The following is a 19,332-nucleotide window of genomic DNA, read 5'->3' as shown; positions in this document are numbered from 1 at the left end:
GATGTTTCCACAACTTCAGCTAAGTTTTCATCTTTCAACACATGGGGCACACGAAGAAGTCTAGTAATTAGAGAGTCCATTGACGGAACTTGATCACCAGCAAGGACTTGATCACGCACGTGATCAAAATCTGAATGTAGGCTTCGCAAAATAAGAACCATGTAAAACTTGTCCAGCTTCCTATTTACTTCCTCCAAAGAATCAGCCACAAGAAACCTTTTTAACTCTTCCACTGCCGCTCAAACTTTACCTATATGTGCAATCATATCGTGGCTGGTCTGTTTGAGTGCAGCAACTTTTTGGGTTGCATCGAAAAGACTTTGAATATCATTGGCAAATATCTTTTGAGCCTTCTTCCAAAAAGAACAACATGTTTTGAATGATCTAAGAATTTCCAAAACATCCGGCTCAACCGATTGCCACAGCACAGCACATAGTTGAAAGTCAAGTTTTTCCCACTCAGATTTCTTGTCATTTGGGACAGCATTAGCTCCTTTTTCCAAGTGGTCATGATATCCTTGGCCAAGAAACCACAACTCCACTGAGGTAGACCAAGATAGGTAGTTCTTCCAGTTGAGTTTTGCAGTGGTGATGGTGGGGGTTCCAGAGAAGGAGAATACAAGACCGGCAGAGGCCATTTATGATCAAATAACGAAACCCTAACGGAGAAGGAGAAGGAAACACAAGGGCTGGAACGAGCAAGTTGTCAATACCGGATAACAAGGGCTGAAACGTGCCCAGGAGAAGGTGAAGCAGCTGGTACTGGTCCAGTGAACTTCCGGAGGGCGGCGCATGGACCTCACGCTCCGAAATTGGCGCGGGTTGGTGGCGGCACGTGGCTGGGATTCTGGCCACGTGACTTCCAGGGGTGAGTCGCGCTCTTCAAGGCACACCCAATCCTGGGTTTGCCGGAAGATACGATGGCCGGAGACGGTGGCGGCGGACAGCGACCGGAGTCAGAACGGTTACCCGCTTTGATACCAACTTGAGATTTGAATTTTTGTGTGTATTTTCACACAATCAATCTACTTTTCATTGCTCTCTATTAAATATATATATAGGGTACAAAAAGGGAGGGAGACAGCTGTTTACACTTACACAATACAGTTGTCTCCTAAATAAAGCTGACTTACAAACAGCTACAATACACAAAACTACACAAACTTTAACAGCAGTCTAAGATAAACTGAGAGAAAAAGGAGCTTTGAATTATTACTCAAATGAAAAATGATTACAATGGGAGTATATATAGAATATAGAGGCTGGCCTTATTGGTACAGAAAAGTGGTTAACAGAAAATACTAACTTCTAACAAATTGTCTGTTAACGGTTCTAACAAACTAACTGCTTCACAATTGCTTCACAGTTCTAACTCACTAACTGTTCACTATAGCTAACATTTAACATACTATACTCTAATAAGCAGCAGAAGGGTTGCCAGAGGATGGGTCTCACCGGAAACAGCACCACATGCCAATTTGTGAAGAGCGTGTGAGTTACACATGCCGGAGAGAGGAGGCACGTGTAGGCACATGCAGAGGAGTTGTGGGTCGTGGCTCTGGCTTAGAGATCGTCAGTGGATAGCGACTCTGGTCGTAGTTGGTCGTCGGCGAAAGATATCATATATTTCACAATTACCAAGTAGGAACAGTTTGTTCTGGACCTTCAAAAGGAACAGTTTGTTGTATATTCTGTGACACGTTTGTCAAAAGGAATAATATTGAGCCCTTGACCATTTCCTATGGTTATTTGTTCTGGACCTTCAAAAGGAACAGTTTGGTTGTATATTTTGTGACACATTTGTCACATGATGAGAAACCCCCAAATCTGGATACCGGCTAGTAGAGGGAGTTGATGATGATGCAGGAGCACTCATATGAAAAGCTTGAGGAGGTGCTCGAGAGATAGGTCTTGCAGGTCTATTGTAGGTGTAGTTAGGTTGAGTGTATGGTTGAGGATATGAATGAGAATATAGTTGAGGAAAACCAAATTGAGATGGTGGTGGCATTTGCTGCTGAGAGGATCGAATGTAAGGTACTGGAGGTATAGTCCAGAAGAGTGGGTACCATTGAGGCTGCATGTTCAGACCTTGAGGAGCAATCGAAACATTGTTCTCATAAAATCTGTGATAACAGAAAGAAGCATAATGCCCAAATTTCTAACAAACTTGGCACTGCACATTAGAGTAACGGCCACCAAAGTTCCGGCCACTGCCACGACCACCACGGTTAAAACTCCAGCCACCGCAACCACTGGTGTAATGTGGTAATCATTGTAATTCATATCAGTGGAGGAGGGCTGAGAAGTCAAATTGACTTGTGCTTGCGAATTAGAACTTGCAGTAGGATTAGAATTCACATTTCAGGAGTTACCAATTGCACCTTCAGTAAGATTGATTGAAACCAGAGATCTCTTATTATGTCTCTTGAAGGAAGTTTTTGCTCCAAAAGAAGAGTTTCAACCTCGTCAACAGTGAAAGGCTCGAACTTGTTACAAACAAGCCAAACAGTGGACTCATATTCTTCTGGAAGACTATTGAGAATCATTTCCAAATGCTCCCCAGGAGAGATAGAATCACCAATAGAAGTATGCGAGTTTACAAGTGTTTGGATCTGAAGAAAATTCTCAAAAATTGGGTGATTCTTGAGAGAAAGGCTTCGAAGCTCATTTCTGATCTGACAAGCTTTGGCGCAAGTGAGAGAGTGAAAATCTGAATGGATTTTATCGCATAGATGCCATGTGAACTTGCAACCAATCACTCTTGTAAGCATTTCACCAGAAATAATAGATTGATCTTGTTCCCAATCAAGATAGGCTTCAGAGACATTGCCAGCATCTTGATCAATGTTATAAAAACTGGTCAAACTGGTTGGACCAGAAACTGGAGCTATGGCCGGATCGAGTAGGCTTGCGAATCGGTTATGCAGTTGACTCGGTCAGAACCAATCAACTTGGCTTGGAACCAGTAATGACTCAGTCATTTGACTCGGCCCGGTCTCATGAAAATTTGAAAGAAATGCAATGTTACTTGTCTAAAAGTCTTAATTCTGAAATGCACTACATACATTGCAATTCAATATTATTACTTTGCTGCTTCACTTCTACACACATTGTTGGGTGTGTACCTTTTACTTTTTAACAGTGTGTACCTTTTTACTTTTTAGCTTTTTAAGTAATGCACAATGTTTGCTTTCTTATTAATTTGTTAATCTCAAAGTTTCTTAAAATAAACACTCGCTGCACTAAAAAGTGAAATTGCTAAACTAAAATGTAACACATAAAAGAATTGAACCTGGAATTAGTTACCGAACTTTCTTTGTTATTTAGAATATTAGCTACTTTAGATTTGGAGTAAGGATTGATTAATCAAATTATGTTAAATATGCTTGTGTGTGTATAATTTTTTTTATTATATATCGGGCCAATTCCTGACCCACTGGTTCAACCACTGACCCACTACTTCGACCAAGTTAGTGACTGGGCCGGTTTTCACAACACTGATCTTGATCTTCATCCATGAGGAACTTCTACAGAATCGTTGGATTGTGAAGAAAATGTTGAAGACAATGACTCTTGATCACCGACTCAACTTGTTGGCACCATAGAAAGTAGTTTTTGGTGTTCAACTTCTCGGAAATAGAGTGACTAAGTGAGTCAACTTAGAACGAGCAGAAACCATCGTGGAGTGCGGTGACAGAGGGGAGGAAGGAGAAGTAATCGGACTTGCGGAAACCATGAACAGATCTAGGAATCAGCCTAAGCTCTGTATACCATAATAGAGTTTGATATTGAGAGAGTTTGAGATTGGAGAGATAATGTTATTCAACCCAAATCATTGAATGATTACAAGCTTTGTTTATATAGAGCCTAACTAACGTACCAGAAACTAACTAACTACAGTTAATTATTTAATACAGCATGCTACAGCTGTCATAACAGCTGTCTACAGTTGTACTAAAGAAAAATAAAACAATCAGAGTAGGTATACTTCAATGTTGTTAATGGCGGATGGCGGTTCATGACGGAAAGCCAAAAATCCGTCATAAAAATATGACGGATGGCGTAGCAGAAAATGGCGGATGTCATGGCGGACAAAAAAAAAATATACATATATATAAACTCATTGAAATTGAAAAAAACAAAAGAAGACTGAACAGGAAAAAAAAATTGTGGTGTCAAATAGGAAAAAAAAATGGGACTGTCAAAAGTAAAAAGAGGTTGTCAATTAGCAAAAGGAAAAAAAAAGTTGCAGACACAAAAAAAGGTGTCAAACAGCAAAAACAAAACAAAAAAAAAATTACAGCTTGCGCGCACCACTTCGCAAAGGCCGCGATGTTCACTACCTTCGTGCGCGTCGTCGCCGCCGTTCGTGCCGGTGCTTGTCGCCGCCGTTCGTGCCGGTGCACGTCGCCGCCCTTCGTGCCAGTGCTTGTCGTCGCTGTGGGGTCGTCGTTGCTGGCTGAGTTCTGCGTACGGGGGGTCGCGGCTGGGTGAAGGGGTTGAGCTTTTAGTTGGAGGAGGGCTGCGTTCTGATTGAGAGGGGAGGGTTGTGCTTTTGACTAAGTTACCAGGTAGGGTTGGGTCGGGTCAGCCCAACTCCTGCGGAAAAAAACAAAAAAAAAACGCTATTTTCCGCCATGCCGCCATAACCGCCATGACCGCCATGGCTATGGTGGCCACCATGGCGTCGCCATTCGAAACCCGCCACGCCTTTCCACCATGGCGCCACTGTGGCCACTTTTTAACAACACTGGTATACTTTAATACTGAGTTTCGGAGAGCAAAAGGTTTAGTAAATTAGGAAGTTCACCCAACACAACTCGTTGCTTTTCGCAGTTTTGTTTCTTAACCATGACTGTGGTAGCAATGTTTTCCTTTCTCTTTGCAGCGGCAAGATTCTGCATCTTCTTCCTTGTGTGATAATTTTGAACAGAGCTAAGAGATGGAAGAAGATGGAGTTGGAGTGTTGGATGTGTAAAATGAGAGAAAATACAAAGGGATAATTGAGAATAAACTGTGTCAGAGTACACAGTGGATGCTTGTTTATATAGACAACTAATATTGATTAATTAAAGGAAATTCAGTTTCCTCTAAATCAGATATCATATCCTACCACATCATTATACATTAAATTCCTGATTCTCAACACTCCCCCTCAACTAAAGCTTACTAAGCTTTAACTTGTTACAAGAAAATTTATTCCCAACTAATAAATATAAACATAAAATTGAGTTCCACCAAAAAACAATGTTTGAAAGACAACTCATGTATGTTGGTGAAGTCGGGGAATAATGCTAGAAAGGTAACATTGCCAAAGAGCTAGAATAACCATCAGCCTAAGAAATTTATAGCAAGCAAGTTATGACCTTCTTAAGAACCACAAAACCAATATTTTGAAGATAACCCTGGGATCTTGTTGAAATTGGGGGATATTACTTGAAAAAGAGAGAGCTAGAAAACATATCAGCCTAAGAAGGTTCAAAGCAAGTTACATTCTTCTTAAAACCAAGATTTGGAAGCCTCAAATGAAGTGTGGATGCCCAATTATTCAACCTGCAGAGACGAAATCGTCATAAAGTGACAACGAATTGAGATAAGTCACTGAGAAACACACCGGAAAACGACAGCAACAGAATAGGCAACTGGAAAGTTCTTCGCTGAAAAATGAGTGACGAGATAAAGGCAGTGACCAGAAAACATGCTAAAAAGAGACGACGGTAGGATAGGCAACTGGAAACTTCTTCGCAACAATGCAAAACGCATAAAAATAAATGGACTGCATAGTGCCCAGCCCAAAATCGCAAACCAAACAGTACTTAAAGAAGGGTAAACAGAACGAGCTCCAATTGTGTGTCCGCATGGATGCTCCGTTTGAGGCAAAACTCTCAGGTTATGCTCGCACAAGAGGAGCACCTCCTGCAGTAGAAGTGCAGCCCAAGACGGTGCAGGTGCCAAAGAAGTGTGTTGTTTAGCTAAGTCTGGCGCGCAAAAGAGTGGACGCATAAAGGAGTGTTGCATGCCTGATTGAGATGTGGTAGCCACCATCGTGTAGATCGGTGGACGACGATGCTGGTGGTGGGTTCACCTGCTGGAAACATCCCCAGAGCTCCATCGACGGACAGCGGCTGCCGGAAAAGGGGGAAAATTGCTGGAAAGGAGGCAGCAAGCAGAAAGGTCAACTGGAATGCAGAAAAATGTCATTGGAAAGCGCCGAAATAAGTGCAACAGCCAGAAAGGTCCACCAGAAATAGGAAGAAGAAGACTGATAGAAGAAAGGCAGTGAGCAAAAGGGCTCACCGGGGACAGTAGGTCCCCGATGAGGGATGGTTTTCCTTATTTCCTTAACCTAGTTCTAGATACCATGTAAAATGAGAGAAAATATAGAGGGGTAATTGAGTATAAACCGTGTGTCAGAGTACACAGCGGATGCTTGTTTATACAGACAAGTAGTATTGATTACACATAATTAGAGGATATTCAATTTCCTCTAAATCAGATATCATATCCTATCACATCATTTATACATTAAATTCTTAATTCTCAACAGAATGAATCAAAGAAAGTGTCATCATGTTTTTGTATAATGGGTAGACAAAACAAAGCTGTTTTTGAAATGATAATGAGAAATAAGAGAGGAATTGGAGATTACTCTTGAACATCTTTTTGGGTCTGATTGAATCTGGAGTCAAGGGTAGTAGTATGTTAAGCTCATCTTCTAGGCGCTTGTTCATGCTTGCACCCACAAAGCCCCCTCATGTTGGAACATATTCCACCTCCACTTCCCTAAAAGTGCATCATTGAAACTCTCCAACTCCCTGATACCCAACCTCCCTTCTTTTTTTGGCTTACAAATCTTACTCCACCCTACCCAATGAATTTTCCTCTCCAAGTCATTCCCCCCCCCCCCTCCCCCCCAAAGGAATCATTTGAGTAATTTCTATTTTTTTCTCAAACCCTTAGCCTAGGAATATTTTTTTGAAGAGTCCCCAATCAAAGACCATTTAAATTCATAACCCCCCACCCCCCCGACTTGAATTGGATCTATGTTCTAGTCTTCTAGACTCTAGTATTGGCCATCATACAACACTTCATCGAAACAACTTTACCCAGCCCAATTCAAGGTCAAATCGTGTTGGCCTGACACAGAATGTGTAGACAGGGGAGAACTAGTAGATTCCAGCAGGATTCAGTTGAATGCAAAGCCCAACGAAAGTATTTTGGAAGAAGATGCAAATTGGAATGAAGAAGGGGGGTACTACTGCATAGGTAGAATTTGGGGAAACAGTAACATAAAATATGTTATCAGTCAGTTCCTTTCAAACATGAGGACAAGGTTGACTTTTAGGAGGAGTGGTATTGTTAGGAATGTGGAAAAGGGAGGAGTTAGTAAGGATAGTTAGAATATTAGTGAGTTAGTTAGAGGGAGTTACCGACATAAATAAATAGGAGGACTAAAAGCATAGGGAATTCGGTAAGGTTGGTTATCATCCGTGAATTGAGCTTTGCTCTTTGTGAAAGGAAAAATCATTTTTGATTGGGAAAGCCTTGGAAGAGAGATATCTCTCATTTTATATTTAATCTCATTATATCATTAAATTCTTAATTTGGTTTGTAACATTTAGTCTTAGTGCTCTCTTCTCCCTCCCACTATACCTAAAACCCTAGAATTTCATTATATATTATAGCCTTAAGTTTATAACTACTAGCAAAACAAAGAGCCCTATTACAGGCAGCAAATCAGTCATTATAAAGAAAATAACAAAAAAAAATCTGTACATACAAAAACAGAAATAACTATCAAATACAACTATACGATAACTCTCAACAAGTCTCTCTAATAATAGTATCCAAATGAAAATTAAAAGAGACTTTTAATATCTATAAGGTGCATTATTAAGTAACATTAGAGACTAAGCAATAACAAAATACATTGATTCAACAAACCTGATTCCTTAATATGGCTGATAATATTGCTTCCTTCTCTTTATAAGCAGGTAGACTACTACGAAATTCCAGAATTGTTCTTCCTTCTGGAGATTCCTGCAATAGAAAGACATTAAAACCCCTTTATCTTCTAAACTTATACAGGTAATGGGAAATGACAACTAACTGAAGCATACATGAGCAATATTTTTATTTAAGGAAAAAATAAGAAATTCATCAAGACTGAGAGAAGAAAATTACAACAAAACCAATGGATAAGAAACAAGTAGTTAGAATCATATGAATCATGTGATTCAACTCCCGATTCAATATGATAATGAAGGCAGGTGATAAAAATCAAAAGGTGAAACGTTTTTGTGTCTGTATCACAAGCTGAATCGCGAGTATCATACCTGAGTCGGAACAATCGTTATTTCTGAGTTTGTGGCATTACTCAATGTGTGGGTCAGGTGTCAATTCTGTGGTATTTTTTGCTAGAGAAAAGGTGCAAAAAAAATTCGCTCCTTTATCATTTGACCTCCCACTCTCCCTTTCTCAGATACTTTTTGGTTCCTTTAAGTTTCTCTCTCTGCAGTTTGCAGTGCATAGTTGAAGGCAGCAAGTAGTCTCTTTCTCCCTGTTCAAGACCTGTTTCGTGGTGGTCCCCCTCTACCTCTGTTTTTTTGTTTTTGTTTTTATCCCCTCTTTTATTTTGACAAAAGCACACCCTCTTTTGTTAACGGACATGACCTATGGCTGCCTCCTCTGCCCACAACTTTTGTCTTATTTGATTTGTTGGAATTATATATATATATATATATATATATATAGAGAGAGAGAGAGAGAGAGAGAGAAACTTTTGATGTATTTCTTTAAAATGCTCTTAGATTTATGTTTTTTAGTTATTGATCTTGAATCTTATGATTCACTATTCGATTCGATTCACAATTCAGAAAATAGGTCTTCCGATTCATGTTGAGTCCCAATTCAACTACCAAAATGAGAAAGAGGTCTTCGCATTCCACAATGGGAAGAGCAAAAAAAATCATGATCAAGAACAAAGAGCAACTAAGAGGATTTTGATGTATTTCTTGAAAATGCTCTTAGATTTATTTTTTAGTTAATGATCATGAATCTTACTATTCAGAAAATAGGTCCCACTTCGCGTTTTGCATCACAATTCAACTACCACAATGAGAAAAAGATCCTTCACATTCCACAATGGGAAGAGAAAAAAAAATCATCTCCGCAAACAAAGAGTAACTAAACGGAAACATCAAGTTATTCTCATCAATAGATGAAAACTGCAATATCCCTCGCCATATCTGTCAAGGAAACCCCTAAAAAAAGATCAGGTGCTTTGAACCAAAATCAGTTCAGCCATAGAATCCACATTAAAAATTAAAATAGAGCTTGGCTCCCCATCTATATACACTAAATAGTAGCATGGAACCCACAAACAAACAATCATGACCACCAAGAGGACCCATACATTTTTTTTATCTTATTACCACAAAAATTAAGCCCAACCTTGGGTACAATGGTTCCCAGCAGTTAAAGGTTGCCTCAAATTCAATCTACAAGAGATATTGCCAAAAGATACATTAACAAAGTAAATAAAACCTAGGAAGATGTGCTAGTTGCATTTTGTCTCAGTATGTGTATGCACAAGTATCAGTTTATGTCAGGCCCAAGTGGATAGACTAATACTAATGAGATGTCAATACTCAAAAGAAAAAATGAAACTAAAAACAGATAAAGACATTTTTTAAATTGTAGTCAACAAATAGAACATATCACCCAAATGCTTAGACACCATCTCAATGAAAACTAGCTACCTAACTTCACATATTCTCTTCCACATCCCATTTGAATAAAAGAAAATTCTGTAGACTAAAGTAAATTACATAGTTATGATTAAGTTAATATTTCTGTTTAAAAGTAAAATTAATTGTGTTATGCTGGGCTTCCCATCCCATCCTACTGTTTTAGTGTTGTTAGGACTTGTAGGTGTAGCATTAGCGTATTAACTTTTGAATTTCTAATCTAAGCTTTTGATGAATTAAAAATTTTCATGAGTTTTATCCCTGCTCTTCTTCTAAAATATTCATTTATCCTCTTTTGTTCCCAACCCTCCACACCACATAAAAGTAAATATAGTTAGTTCATGGCATGCATAAAATTATAGCCATAAATGTATAGTTGTTTCCTTTGAGTATTTAATTCACAAATGTGCAAGGTGTCTCAAACTGTTTGAACACCACATCAAGAATTTTGATCATATACTATGATTTTTTATCCCATCTTCCAAAAGCAACATTATAACTCACTGTACACCTTCCCTCATCATATTATCTTCCCTATATCTTATAATTATAGACCAGCACTTAAACTTATGGAGATACCCTCCTTTCATATACCAACCACTCTTAATTGAGCAAATGCAAATAGAAATTAAAAACTATACATGGCAAGAGCTCTTTTTCTTTTATCCCCTTACAACCCCGAAAGACCCTTTTAAACATCTACAAGGAATGCAGACAATTAGGGACAAGGTTTGTATAATCATCTTACACAAACAGACTTTAGAAGCTGCCAAAGAAAATGCCTTCAAATTTGAATTATGAAGAAAACATAAAGTAATAAAACAAAATGTGGATATGAAATCTATCTCAGAAGGAGAGAACACACACCACATTGGTATTTTCAGTGAAGATTACCTGCCAAGCTCGTTGCTGATCACACATTTGTAAACTTCTTTGACAGAGAATTTTCCCCACTACAGCCCTACTGGATGCTAGTGACCGAGGTGGATCAAAAACCCTTTCATCTGTACCAATATTACCGTTATTGGCTGATCTTGCAGACCACATATCTGGAAAGCTTTCCTTCATTCTTGACTTTTGGGTTAGGTATTCTTGAAGATATTCATCAACTCGCCTTAACATAGTAGTAGGTAGGTTCACCTGTCAATGGTTGAAGCTTTACTAAAGTTTCTCTCAAAGACAGAGATAATAAGGGGGGTGTTTACTTGTGTTTCTATTTCCTGTTTTCACTTTTTAATTACAACACTGTCACCTTATTTTCAACTTGTTTCCTATTATTGAAGATTTGTACACGAAATAGAGAAGAAGAAAAAAACATTGTTTTAACAATTTGAAACAAAGTGACAATTTACTAATTAAAGAGTGAAAACAGAAAATAAAAACTCAAGTATACGCTCCAATGAAAAAATAAAAAATAAAAAGTAGCAGATGTAAACAAGAGGAAAAGGAAGAACACTTGGGGAAAATTTTGTTTAATCATTAATGTTAGACTTCCTCAGATGATTCAGGAAGGTCCAGGGTAGATGATGGAACTTGATCAACATACCTCCCTCAATGGCCGTTTATCGTCCAAATCATATCTGTAGTTTGGAAGAGGGACTTTACTGACAACAACAACTTTCGCATACATATGGCTGCCATATATAAATGCAGTTAAAAACTACAATCCCCCACAATAGATAGATAGATAGCAAGAATTGTGACTCAAGCATTTATTGTTAAACCATGAGAATAGGAAGAATGTGTATACCTAAACAACCCCATTTTGGTTGCCAAAGCCTCTATTTTCTGAAAATCACGCCTATCCTTTTTCTCCCTTGAAATCAACTCTTGCTTACTCTTGTCATCTAAAAACATGCTTAATTTCTGCTTCCAGTAATCACAGGGGAAATCACTCTGAAAAGTAAATTATCAATACAAAGCACACAGACGGACATACGTTTCCATGCAAGTTTACAACCAGACACTTTTTTTTGGTAATCATGGTATTGGAACGAAGTTGTCCTGCCGAATGTAGTGATAAATATTTGTCAGACCTTAAACGCACACAAGATGGGTTTCTCCTCCCAACACGATTTATTCCATTCCCAAGGGCCAACCAGGATTTGTACCCTAGACCAAATGATTAAGAGACACAAACCGCTACTACTTGTGCCAAACGTTGTTGGTGTTACAACCAGACACTGATACAGCTTCGGATACAGCAGCAGAAACGAAACTTACAAAAGAAAATCTTTTAGGTAGAAAAGAAAGAGAAAAAAAGGCACAGTGGCACACTGACAGTAGTAACTAAATAAAAATAAAAATACTTTGAAAGTTAAGAAAGTACCAGTTGAATAGCAGGGTAGGTATGTTGAAAAATTAAGGGGGAAAGGTTCAGAGCAGAGAGAATAAAACCACAGAGTAATAAAGGAGCATTGTGTTGAAAGTAATCTTACTGGTAGTGAAGAAGCCCCAAATTCAACATCACGATTAACCCCGTTGTCAGCAGCAGCAACCTGAACGGGACGGTGAGAATTCATGGCGAGAAATGGAAGGCGAGAGGACATGCAGTGCAAGCAAAGCCCCGAGCTTAGAGAAAATAAATTAACGTTTAGTAAAAATAATTTAGGCTTAATTATATTTGTAGCCCTAACTTTTAAATTTGTTGCAAATTTTATTTCCAGCTTTTTATTTGACGCATTTTAATGATTTTATTCCTAACTTTTACGAATTTTATTTTCTGACATAATTGAACTTATTATTCTTAATTTATTGTTTTTCTAATTTTTAATGAATTTTTTTTTACAAATTTTACCTTCAACTTTTGTACTTATTAATAAATAAATTACAGAAAATCAAATTTACAAAATTCTTAAAAGTTAAAGTAAAATCATTAAATTAAAAAATTAAAAATAAAATTTGTCAAAATTTAAAAAATTATAGTAGAAATATAATTAAGCCTAAGTAAATAAAAGTGCACCTATATGATAAAGGCACACTTATATGAAGGGCATGGGCTTTGTTATTTCTCCTCATTTTATATGTTAAGCTCTCACCCCCTTTTTTTTGTCTTTACAAGAATCCTATTTTGTTTTCTTAAAGTAAATTTCATATTTTATCACTTCTTCTCCAATTTTATTCACCTATCCCACCTTAATCCCCCACAACACACCTTCCCTTTCCATTATTTCATCATTATTCACTTTTGCACAAGGCACAACACCCCTTTAAATATTTTTTCTTCTTCTAAAAATATATTTTTCACAAAAACATGATTATGTTGTCAAAATACACAATGGAATCATGTCTCAATTCAATACTTCATCGAATGAAGTAATGCACACACTAACTTGTAACTTCCCCACTAACTCTTCCTCCTTAAAATCATGGTTGAAACCAAACCATGGCCCTTCCTTCTCCTTGCACTCTTCTCATGTACTCTCTTCATCCCCCTCCATGCTTCCCATCCCCCCCCCCCCAATCAAAATCAGCATCAACTATGGCACCAACGTCGACAACCTCCCTCCACCATCAACCATCTCAACCTTCCTCAAATCCCAAACCACCATTGATCATGTGAAACTCTTTCGTAAACTATGTGGTGCTTGTAATGTTGTAGTTTTCTTAATTGTGTGAGTAAGTGTTAGATTTAAATGCAAGAGGAATTAAGCATAAATTATGTTATTTGATATAATAAAATTAATTAAAATGTTATGTTTTTGGTGTTTGATATGTTTTGGCGGGTTTAGATGAGTTTGAGTTAAGTTCTTAAAGCCTTGTAAATTAGTTTAGTTGTACAAAAAGGGGTGTATTTAGAGGGAGAAAAGGTGAAATAAGTAAAAATCTTAATTTCCCTACCATTCAGCCATGGGAACTCACCTTGCCTTCTCATTTCCTTCATCTTCTCCTTCTTCCTCTCTAAGTCTTTTATTCTCACTATTAGAAAATATGCTTTCTACATCGGTTATTTATGACTTTCAACATCGGTTTTTGAACAGATGTTGAAAGTACCGACGTTGATAGTATTATCGTTAACATCGATTTTTAAAAAAACCGATGTTAACGTAAAATGACCAACATCGGTTATATAAATAACCGATGTTGCTAATATGAATTACACCCAGAAAATGTATATTAATGTTGAAAGTTAACATCGGTTTTTACAAAAAACCGATGTTAACGAATGTGTTAATGTTGACAGTTAACATCGGTTTTTTCATAAAACCGATATTAACGTTAGTTAACATCGATTTTCTGTAAAAAAAACTGATGTTAACGAATGTGTTACTATTGACAGTTAACATCGGTTATTTATAAAAAAACCGATGTTAACGAATGTGTTACTATTGACAGTTAACATCGGTTTTTTAAAAAACCGATGTTAACGAATTTGTTAATGTTGACAGTTAACATCGGTTTTCTGTAAAAAAAAACTGATGTTAACGAATGTGTTACTATTGACAGTTAACATCAGTTATTTATAAAAAAACCGATGTTAATGAATGTGTTACTATTGACAGTTAACATCGGTTTTTTCAAAAAGCCGATGTTAACGAATGTGCTACTATTAACAGTTAACATCGGTTTTTTGAAAAAACCGATGTTAACGAATGTGTTACTATTGACAGTTAACATCGGTTTTTAATAAAAAACCGATGTTATTTTCAGGAATTTTTTTTTAAATAATGTCTCTGTTTTTACAAAAAAAAACCAAAATTTAACCTGTAAATTTAAAATCAGACCACACAGCACACAACATATATCATTTGCATTCTGTTTTCAAATAGATTTTAGCAAAAAACTAGCTATCAACAAAGGTTATTGAATGTTAAGATGAAACAACAATTGTAAAAAATGTAATGCAAAGTATGTAAACTAATTAATTAACCTAAAGTTACATAGTTGCCTAACATCCTATGTTTGATTTCTAACTTTTAGATAATACTGTGTCCACTGTATGCGAAGTGCCTTGAATCTCTCTGCTTCCAATGGTCTAACTTCATTATAATATTGCATGATCAAATAAAAAATAAATTAATAATGTAATAACAATTATAAAAAAACCAACTTTGTTTGAAATAAACAATTACCGTCTCCCAATTATTCTTGAAAGATCCTAAGATTATCGTGGACATCCAGTGCATCACGTAGTAGTCACATTTAGTGATTCCTTTTTGTCTATTACACTAAATACATAATGAAATTTGAATATTAATTAAACATTAACTACAATTAGTGTACTCACACATAAAATATATATAAGTAGAACTTTTATTTAAATCACGTACCTTAAAAAAATATAATTTGTAAAAACTAAAATGAAAAAAATAAATTTACAAAACATAAAAATAAAAAAAATACTAATTTACAAAAATGAAAAAGATATTTAAGTTATTCATGAGAGGCTTTACGTAACATAGGATAAATATTTGATTGGATTGTAAAAGATAATTTAACTTTAAGAACAACTTAACATAATGATGTGTTTTGTTTATGTTTTCAAAATTTAGAAGTAACCAAATACTTTAAACTACAGTGATAGCTGAGTTGGGACAGTGTGTGAAGATCTGAAGGTCATGTGTTTGATTGACGTTCATCCCATTTTAATTTTCTTTTTTCTCATTTTTTAAATCCAGGGTAACACCAGCGTCCATGATCATATAATTTATATAATTTTATATAAATTATATGATCATTTTAAGACTTTTACCTTGGTTTATTGATAAAAAGATAGAGAAAGATCGAGAGGAAGGTTCCATAATTAGAGAGAAGAGATAATGGTAAAGGATTTTAACTTTGTTTATTATTAGAGCGTACGTATGTATTTTGTCATAAAACAAAGTTTTTATTCTAAAGATCATAACTAAAAGATGCCTTGAAGAATAGCTTTTCTATATATCAAAGGTTTTATTAGAGCATAGAGACATTTTTTTTTTGGATCAGCAAACAAGTTTTCATTAAAAGGAAATGGTATAGTGCAAGAAATACCACTCCAAAGTAAATGGAAGACACAATCATGAAAAAAATATCCACAACCTATATGGTTATCTAATATTTATATGATGCTCCCCCACCTAAATATTCAATAACAAGAAAGTAGGAATCCCACATATACCCATCAAAATATATACTACTGCAGTGATCATTAACCACAAAAAACCAGCCAAGAGCCACTCATTATGCTCCATCAAATTCCATTTATATCGATCATATATATGATCAGAGGAATGGTCTATTATTATAAGGATTTCAAACTTTAACAGATTTCAACAAATCAATGTAATTGTTTGAAAGAAATATAAAAACAATTTTATCAGAGCATAATATATGATAGTAAGGCAAACAATCATCAAACAAATAAAACAGATCATTCAAAAGAATACAATGAAAACATTCAGAAGATGATTGATCAAGTTGATCAATAAACTTGAAATTGCATTAAGATGTTTTCCCATCAACATGGTGTGTTTTGTCCAAAGAAAATTAAAGGAAAAAAAAATCATATATTTGAAGGCTTGGTTATGTTGGTATTTTTCTCATTGACTTTCTATACTAATTTAATCCTAATTTATCGGTCTTTTAAATCCTAATTTATTCACAGTCCATGGTCTGGGAATGCATCTTCCAATCATCCTAATTTATTCACAGTCCACATTCTCGAGTTAAAAGAGCAACAAATGCCCTTATGGCATTGTCCAACATTTTATCTACTTTCACTCATCCATTTTATTTTTATCCATCATATTACTCTCTTTTCTACCAAATACTTCAGTAAGAAACAAGATTGGTATTGCTCACCAAAATTCTTGGTTTCTCACAGCCAACCATGCCTGGTATGTTAATTAAGTTAAATTCTATTATGCTTTCATATTTCAATCAATGGGTATTGATATCTTTCTCAAGTAAGATATCTTTCTTAAATAAATCAATAAATTATAAACACGTGTACTTATAATATTCACTTTATCAATAATATGAAGTAAATGTTACTCATTAGGATGTTAAACTTAAGAATTTTTATATAGATTTATGGTTGAAGTAACTGGCATGACAATTTTTGTATAAGTATAGTTTGCTCATATATATATATATATATATATATATATATATATATATATATATATAAATAAAAGTAACAATATCAAGAATTGTAAAACAATTTTAGGACGTATTTTAGGTTCTTAAAGATGATACTATTAAAAAAAAACTAGTTGAAATTCTTAAATATAACATTGTAAGGTAAAAAACAAGTTAAATAACTCCTCCACAATTACACTTCTCGAGAAATTCTTACACATCAAGATCAAGTTACTATTATTGGCCATTGTCAAATATCTTTATCCAGGTTTCCATTTTGTGCAACACAAAAAAATAAAGATGATACAATAATAACTAATAAGGAAAAGACCACTACAGAAGTTTAAATAGCACAATATATTGATTCAAATTGAATGCAAAATATTTGAAAAGTTGAATCTATCGTAACATCAAACTAATTAAACATCTGTGATTTCAAAAGCAATTCTGCTTCATGTTCAATTCAACGTGTCTACCACACAACCAACATGTGTCAGGTCTGTTGCTTGAACTAATGACTCATTATTCATGTTCTGTGCAGGAGAATAAATATTTTTAACATGCGTGTAAAGAAAAAAGAAAAATAAATAAATAAGAGATGCCTAATGCTTTCAAAACAAGTATTGAAATTGTTTTTAGACGTACTAGACAATCTCGTCTACCATGCCTAATGCTTTCAAAATATCATCTCATCTCAAATAGCTACAATCACGTGTCCATTTTGCATTTATTTTATATATACTAAATCTTATTTTGGTCTATTACATTTTATCATTTTAGCCTTTTATATTTTTTTTACTGCAGCCTTTTATGTTTTAAAATTCTCATTTTAGTTACTTATGATTGCGATGTTGCTCAAGATAATTCTTCTGTCAATTTTAAACTAACACGGTTAGTGTTTTCATTTTCAAATAATTAATTTTAATGCAGTGAGATGATTAAACCTGATTGCGGTGGCGTCTCAGAGGTGTGCGGCTGCGCCGTGGTGCTAATTGCAGCAAGGGTTTTGCGTCCCAGCGCAATGCAGAGAACCTTCTCTGCCCGACGCGAACTCCAAAAGCGATGGGAACCCTGTCCTCCGCCACAGGTCGCTACCGTCGATGAAGCACCCACTGTGCAGACCGTCGACGCTTCTCTTTTGCCGAGTGAGTGACTAAGAAAGGGAGTGATACACGCTATAGGTTTTGTGTGTGCTGCCGAGTGAGTGAGGAGTAATGTGTGCGCTTTAGCTATTAGGTTTTGTCAAATTTAACTACTTAATATATTAAAAAACAAATTACAGTAACCTTTAAATTGAAGGTGTGAATTATTATTATTATTATATTTTGAAACTATTTTAGCAAAAATAAAAAAGTTATAAGTAGAACATATTTTTTTAAAGGTTAAATTTGATCTTTGTAATTTACATTTTAATATTTTTGGTCTCTATGGTGTGAAAGTAATTTTGTTTAATTATTATAGTTTATATTTTAATTCTCTAGTTCCTACAAGGATTAAAGAATATTTTTAGACTACAGGAACTAAAAGAGAACTAAAGGTAAATTATAAAAACTAAAAAAATTACTTTATTATAGTCTCTGGTGTGCCGTCTCTCATATTTTAGATAATTTAATATTTTAAATTAATTAAAATCTCTTAGATCAATGAATAATACAATAATTATTATTCACTTATTATGATTATTGGTCGGAATCATGGATGACGTGATGGTCTTAAACTACTTAACAATGTTTTTTTTCATCTACGAGATCTAAATCCAAAATCTTACTTTAACCCACTACTATTTGGATCAACAATTTATCGATATACAACTTAATATTTGATTTATTTTTCTATAATCAAAATTTTCAAATAAAAATAAAAAAAAATCAAGAATACATGGATACTTATGTTTTTTTATATATCTAATCAATATCTCTTATTTATCTCTTTATATCTCAAATCTCATTACCTATAACATTTATACTTTTTTTTTTTACTTTTCTTTCTCTCTCACTAGGTATTGTTAGCATATTAGGTATTTATCAATAATTTTTCTATTCTTTATGATATACTTCCTCCTCTGTTCTTAAAAATATAAGATTATTTTTAAAAAAATCCTTAAATACAAGGCATAGTGCATTTTAATTATTAACAATTATTTTTATATAACAAATTGTAAATTTTTTCTATTTTAAATAATCATGATAATTAAAGTTTTTGACTCTATAAAGCTCAATATAATTTTAAAAATTTAGATCTTTTTGAGCAAATCATTATAATGTTGATTAATTTTCATGGGATATAATCACATTTTATAAAATATGTATCTTTTTAACGGCATGTATTTAGTATTATGCAAGAATCATATCTTAAATTAATTTTTAGAATTTTTTTATAAATAACAATGATTTTATATTTATTCTGAAATATATCCATTGAAATAAATTATTTTATCGGTCAAAGATATCTGACTAAACAATTATTTTTTTTTGTCTTTTCTTGGTTGAATAGTTATTATATATTTTTATGTTTAATTTTTACG

General features: G+C 34.8%; 1 protein-coding gene across 5 annotated transcripts in view; it reads right to left on the bottom strand.

Moving 5' to 3' along the window:
- The window catches only part of LOC114367964 (DExH-box ATP-dependent RNA helicase DExH5, mitochondrial-like), a 45,028-nt gene extending 26,997 nt beyond the window's left edge, over window positions 1-18,031 (bottom strand). For 3 of the 5 annotated variants that reach the window (XM_028325254.1, XM_028325256.1, XM_028325259.1), the window contains exons 1-6: window positions 17,753-18,031; window positions 12,188-12,320; window positions 11,500-11,645; window positions 11,296-11,383; window positions 10,644-10,889; window positions 7,945-8,040 (exon numbers count right to left, since the gene is read on the bottom strand). In XM_028325254.1, the coding sequence (XP_028181055.1) occupies window positions 7,945-8,040; window positions 10,644-10,889; window positions 11,296-11,383; window positions 11,500-11,645; window positions 12,188-12,298 (687 nt within the window). In that variant the 5' untranslated portion in view covers window positions 12,299-12,320; window positions 17,753-18,031. The remainder of the gene's footprint in view (window positions 1-7,944; window positions 8,041-10,643; window positions 10,890-11,295; window positions 11,384-11,499; window positions 11,646-12,187; window positions 12,321-17,752) is intronic. The other 2 variants (XM_028325257.1, XM_028325258.1) reach the window with 2 other exon arrangements.
- Window positions 18,032-19,332: the final 1,301 nt, after the last annotated feature.

This window comes from Glycine soja, chromosome 9, assembly GCF_004193775.1.
Source record: "Glycine soja cultivar W05 chromosome 9, ASM419377v2, whole genome shotgun sequence".
NCBI classification, from domain to species: Eukaryota; Viridiplantae; Streptophyta; class Magnoliopsida; order Fabales; family Fabaceae; genus Glycine; species Glycine soja.
Note: the sequence above shows the minus strand (reverse complement) of the source record. Positions and strands in the feature narration are given on the sequence as shown.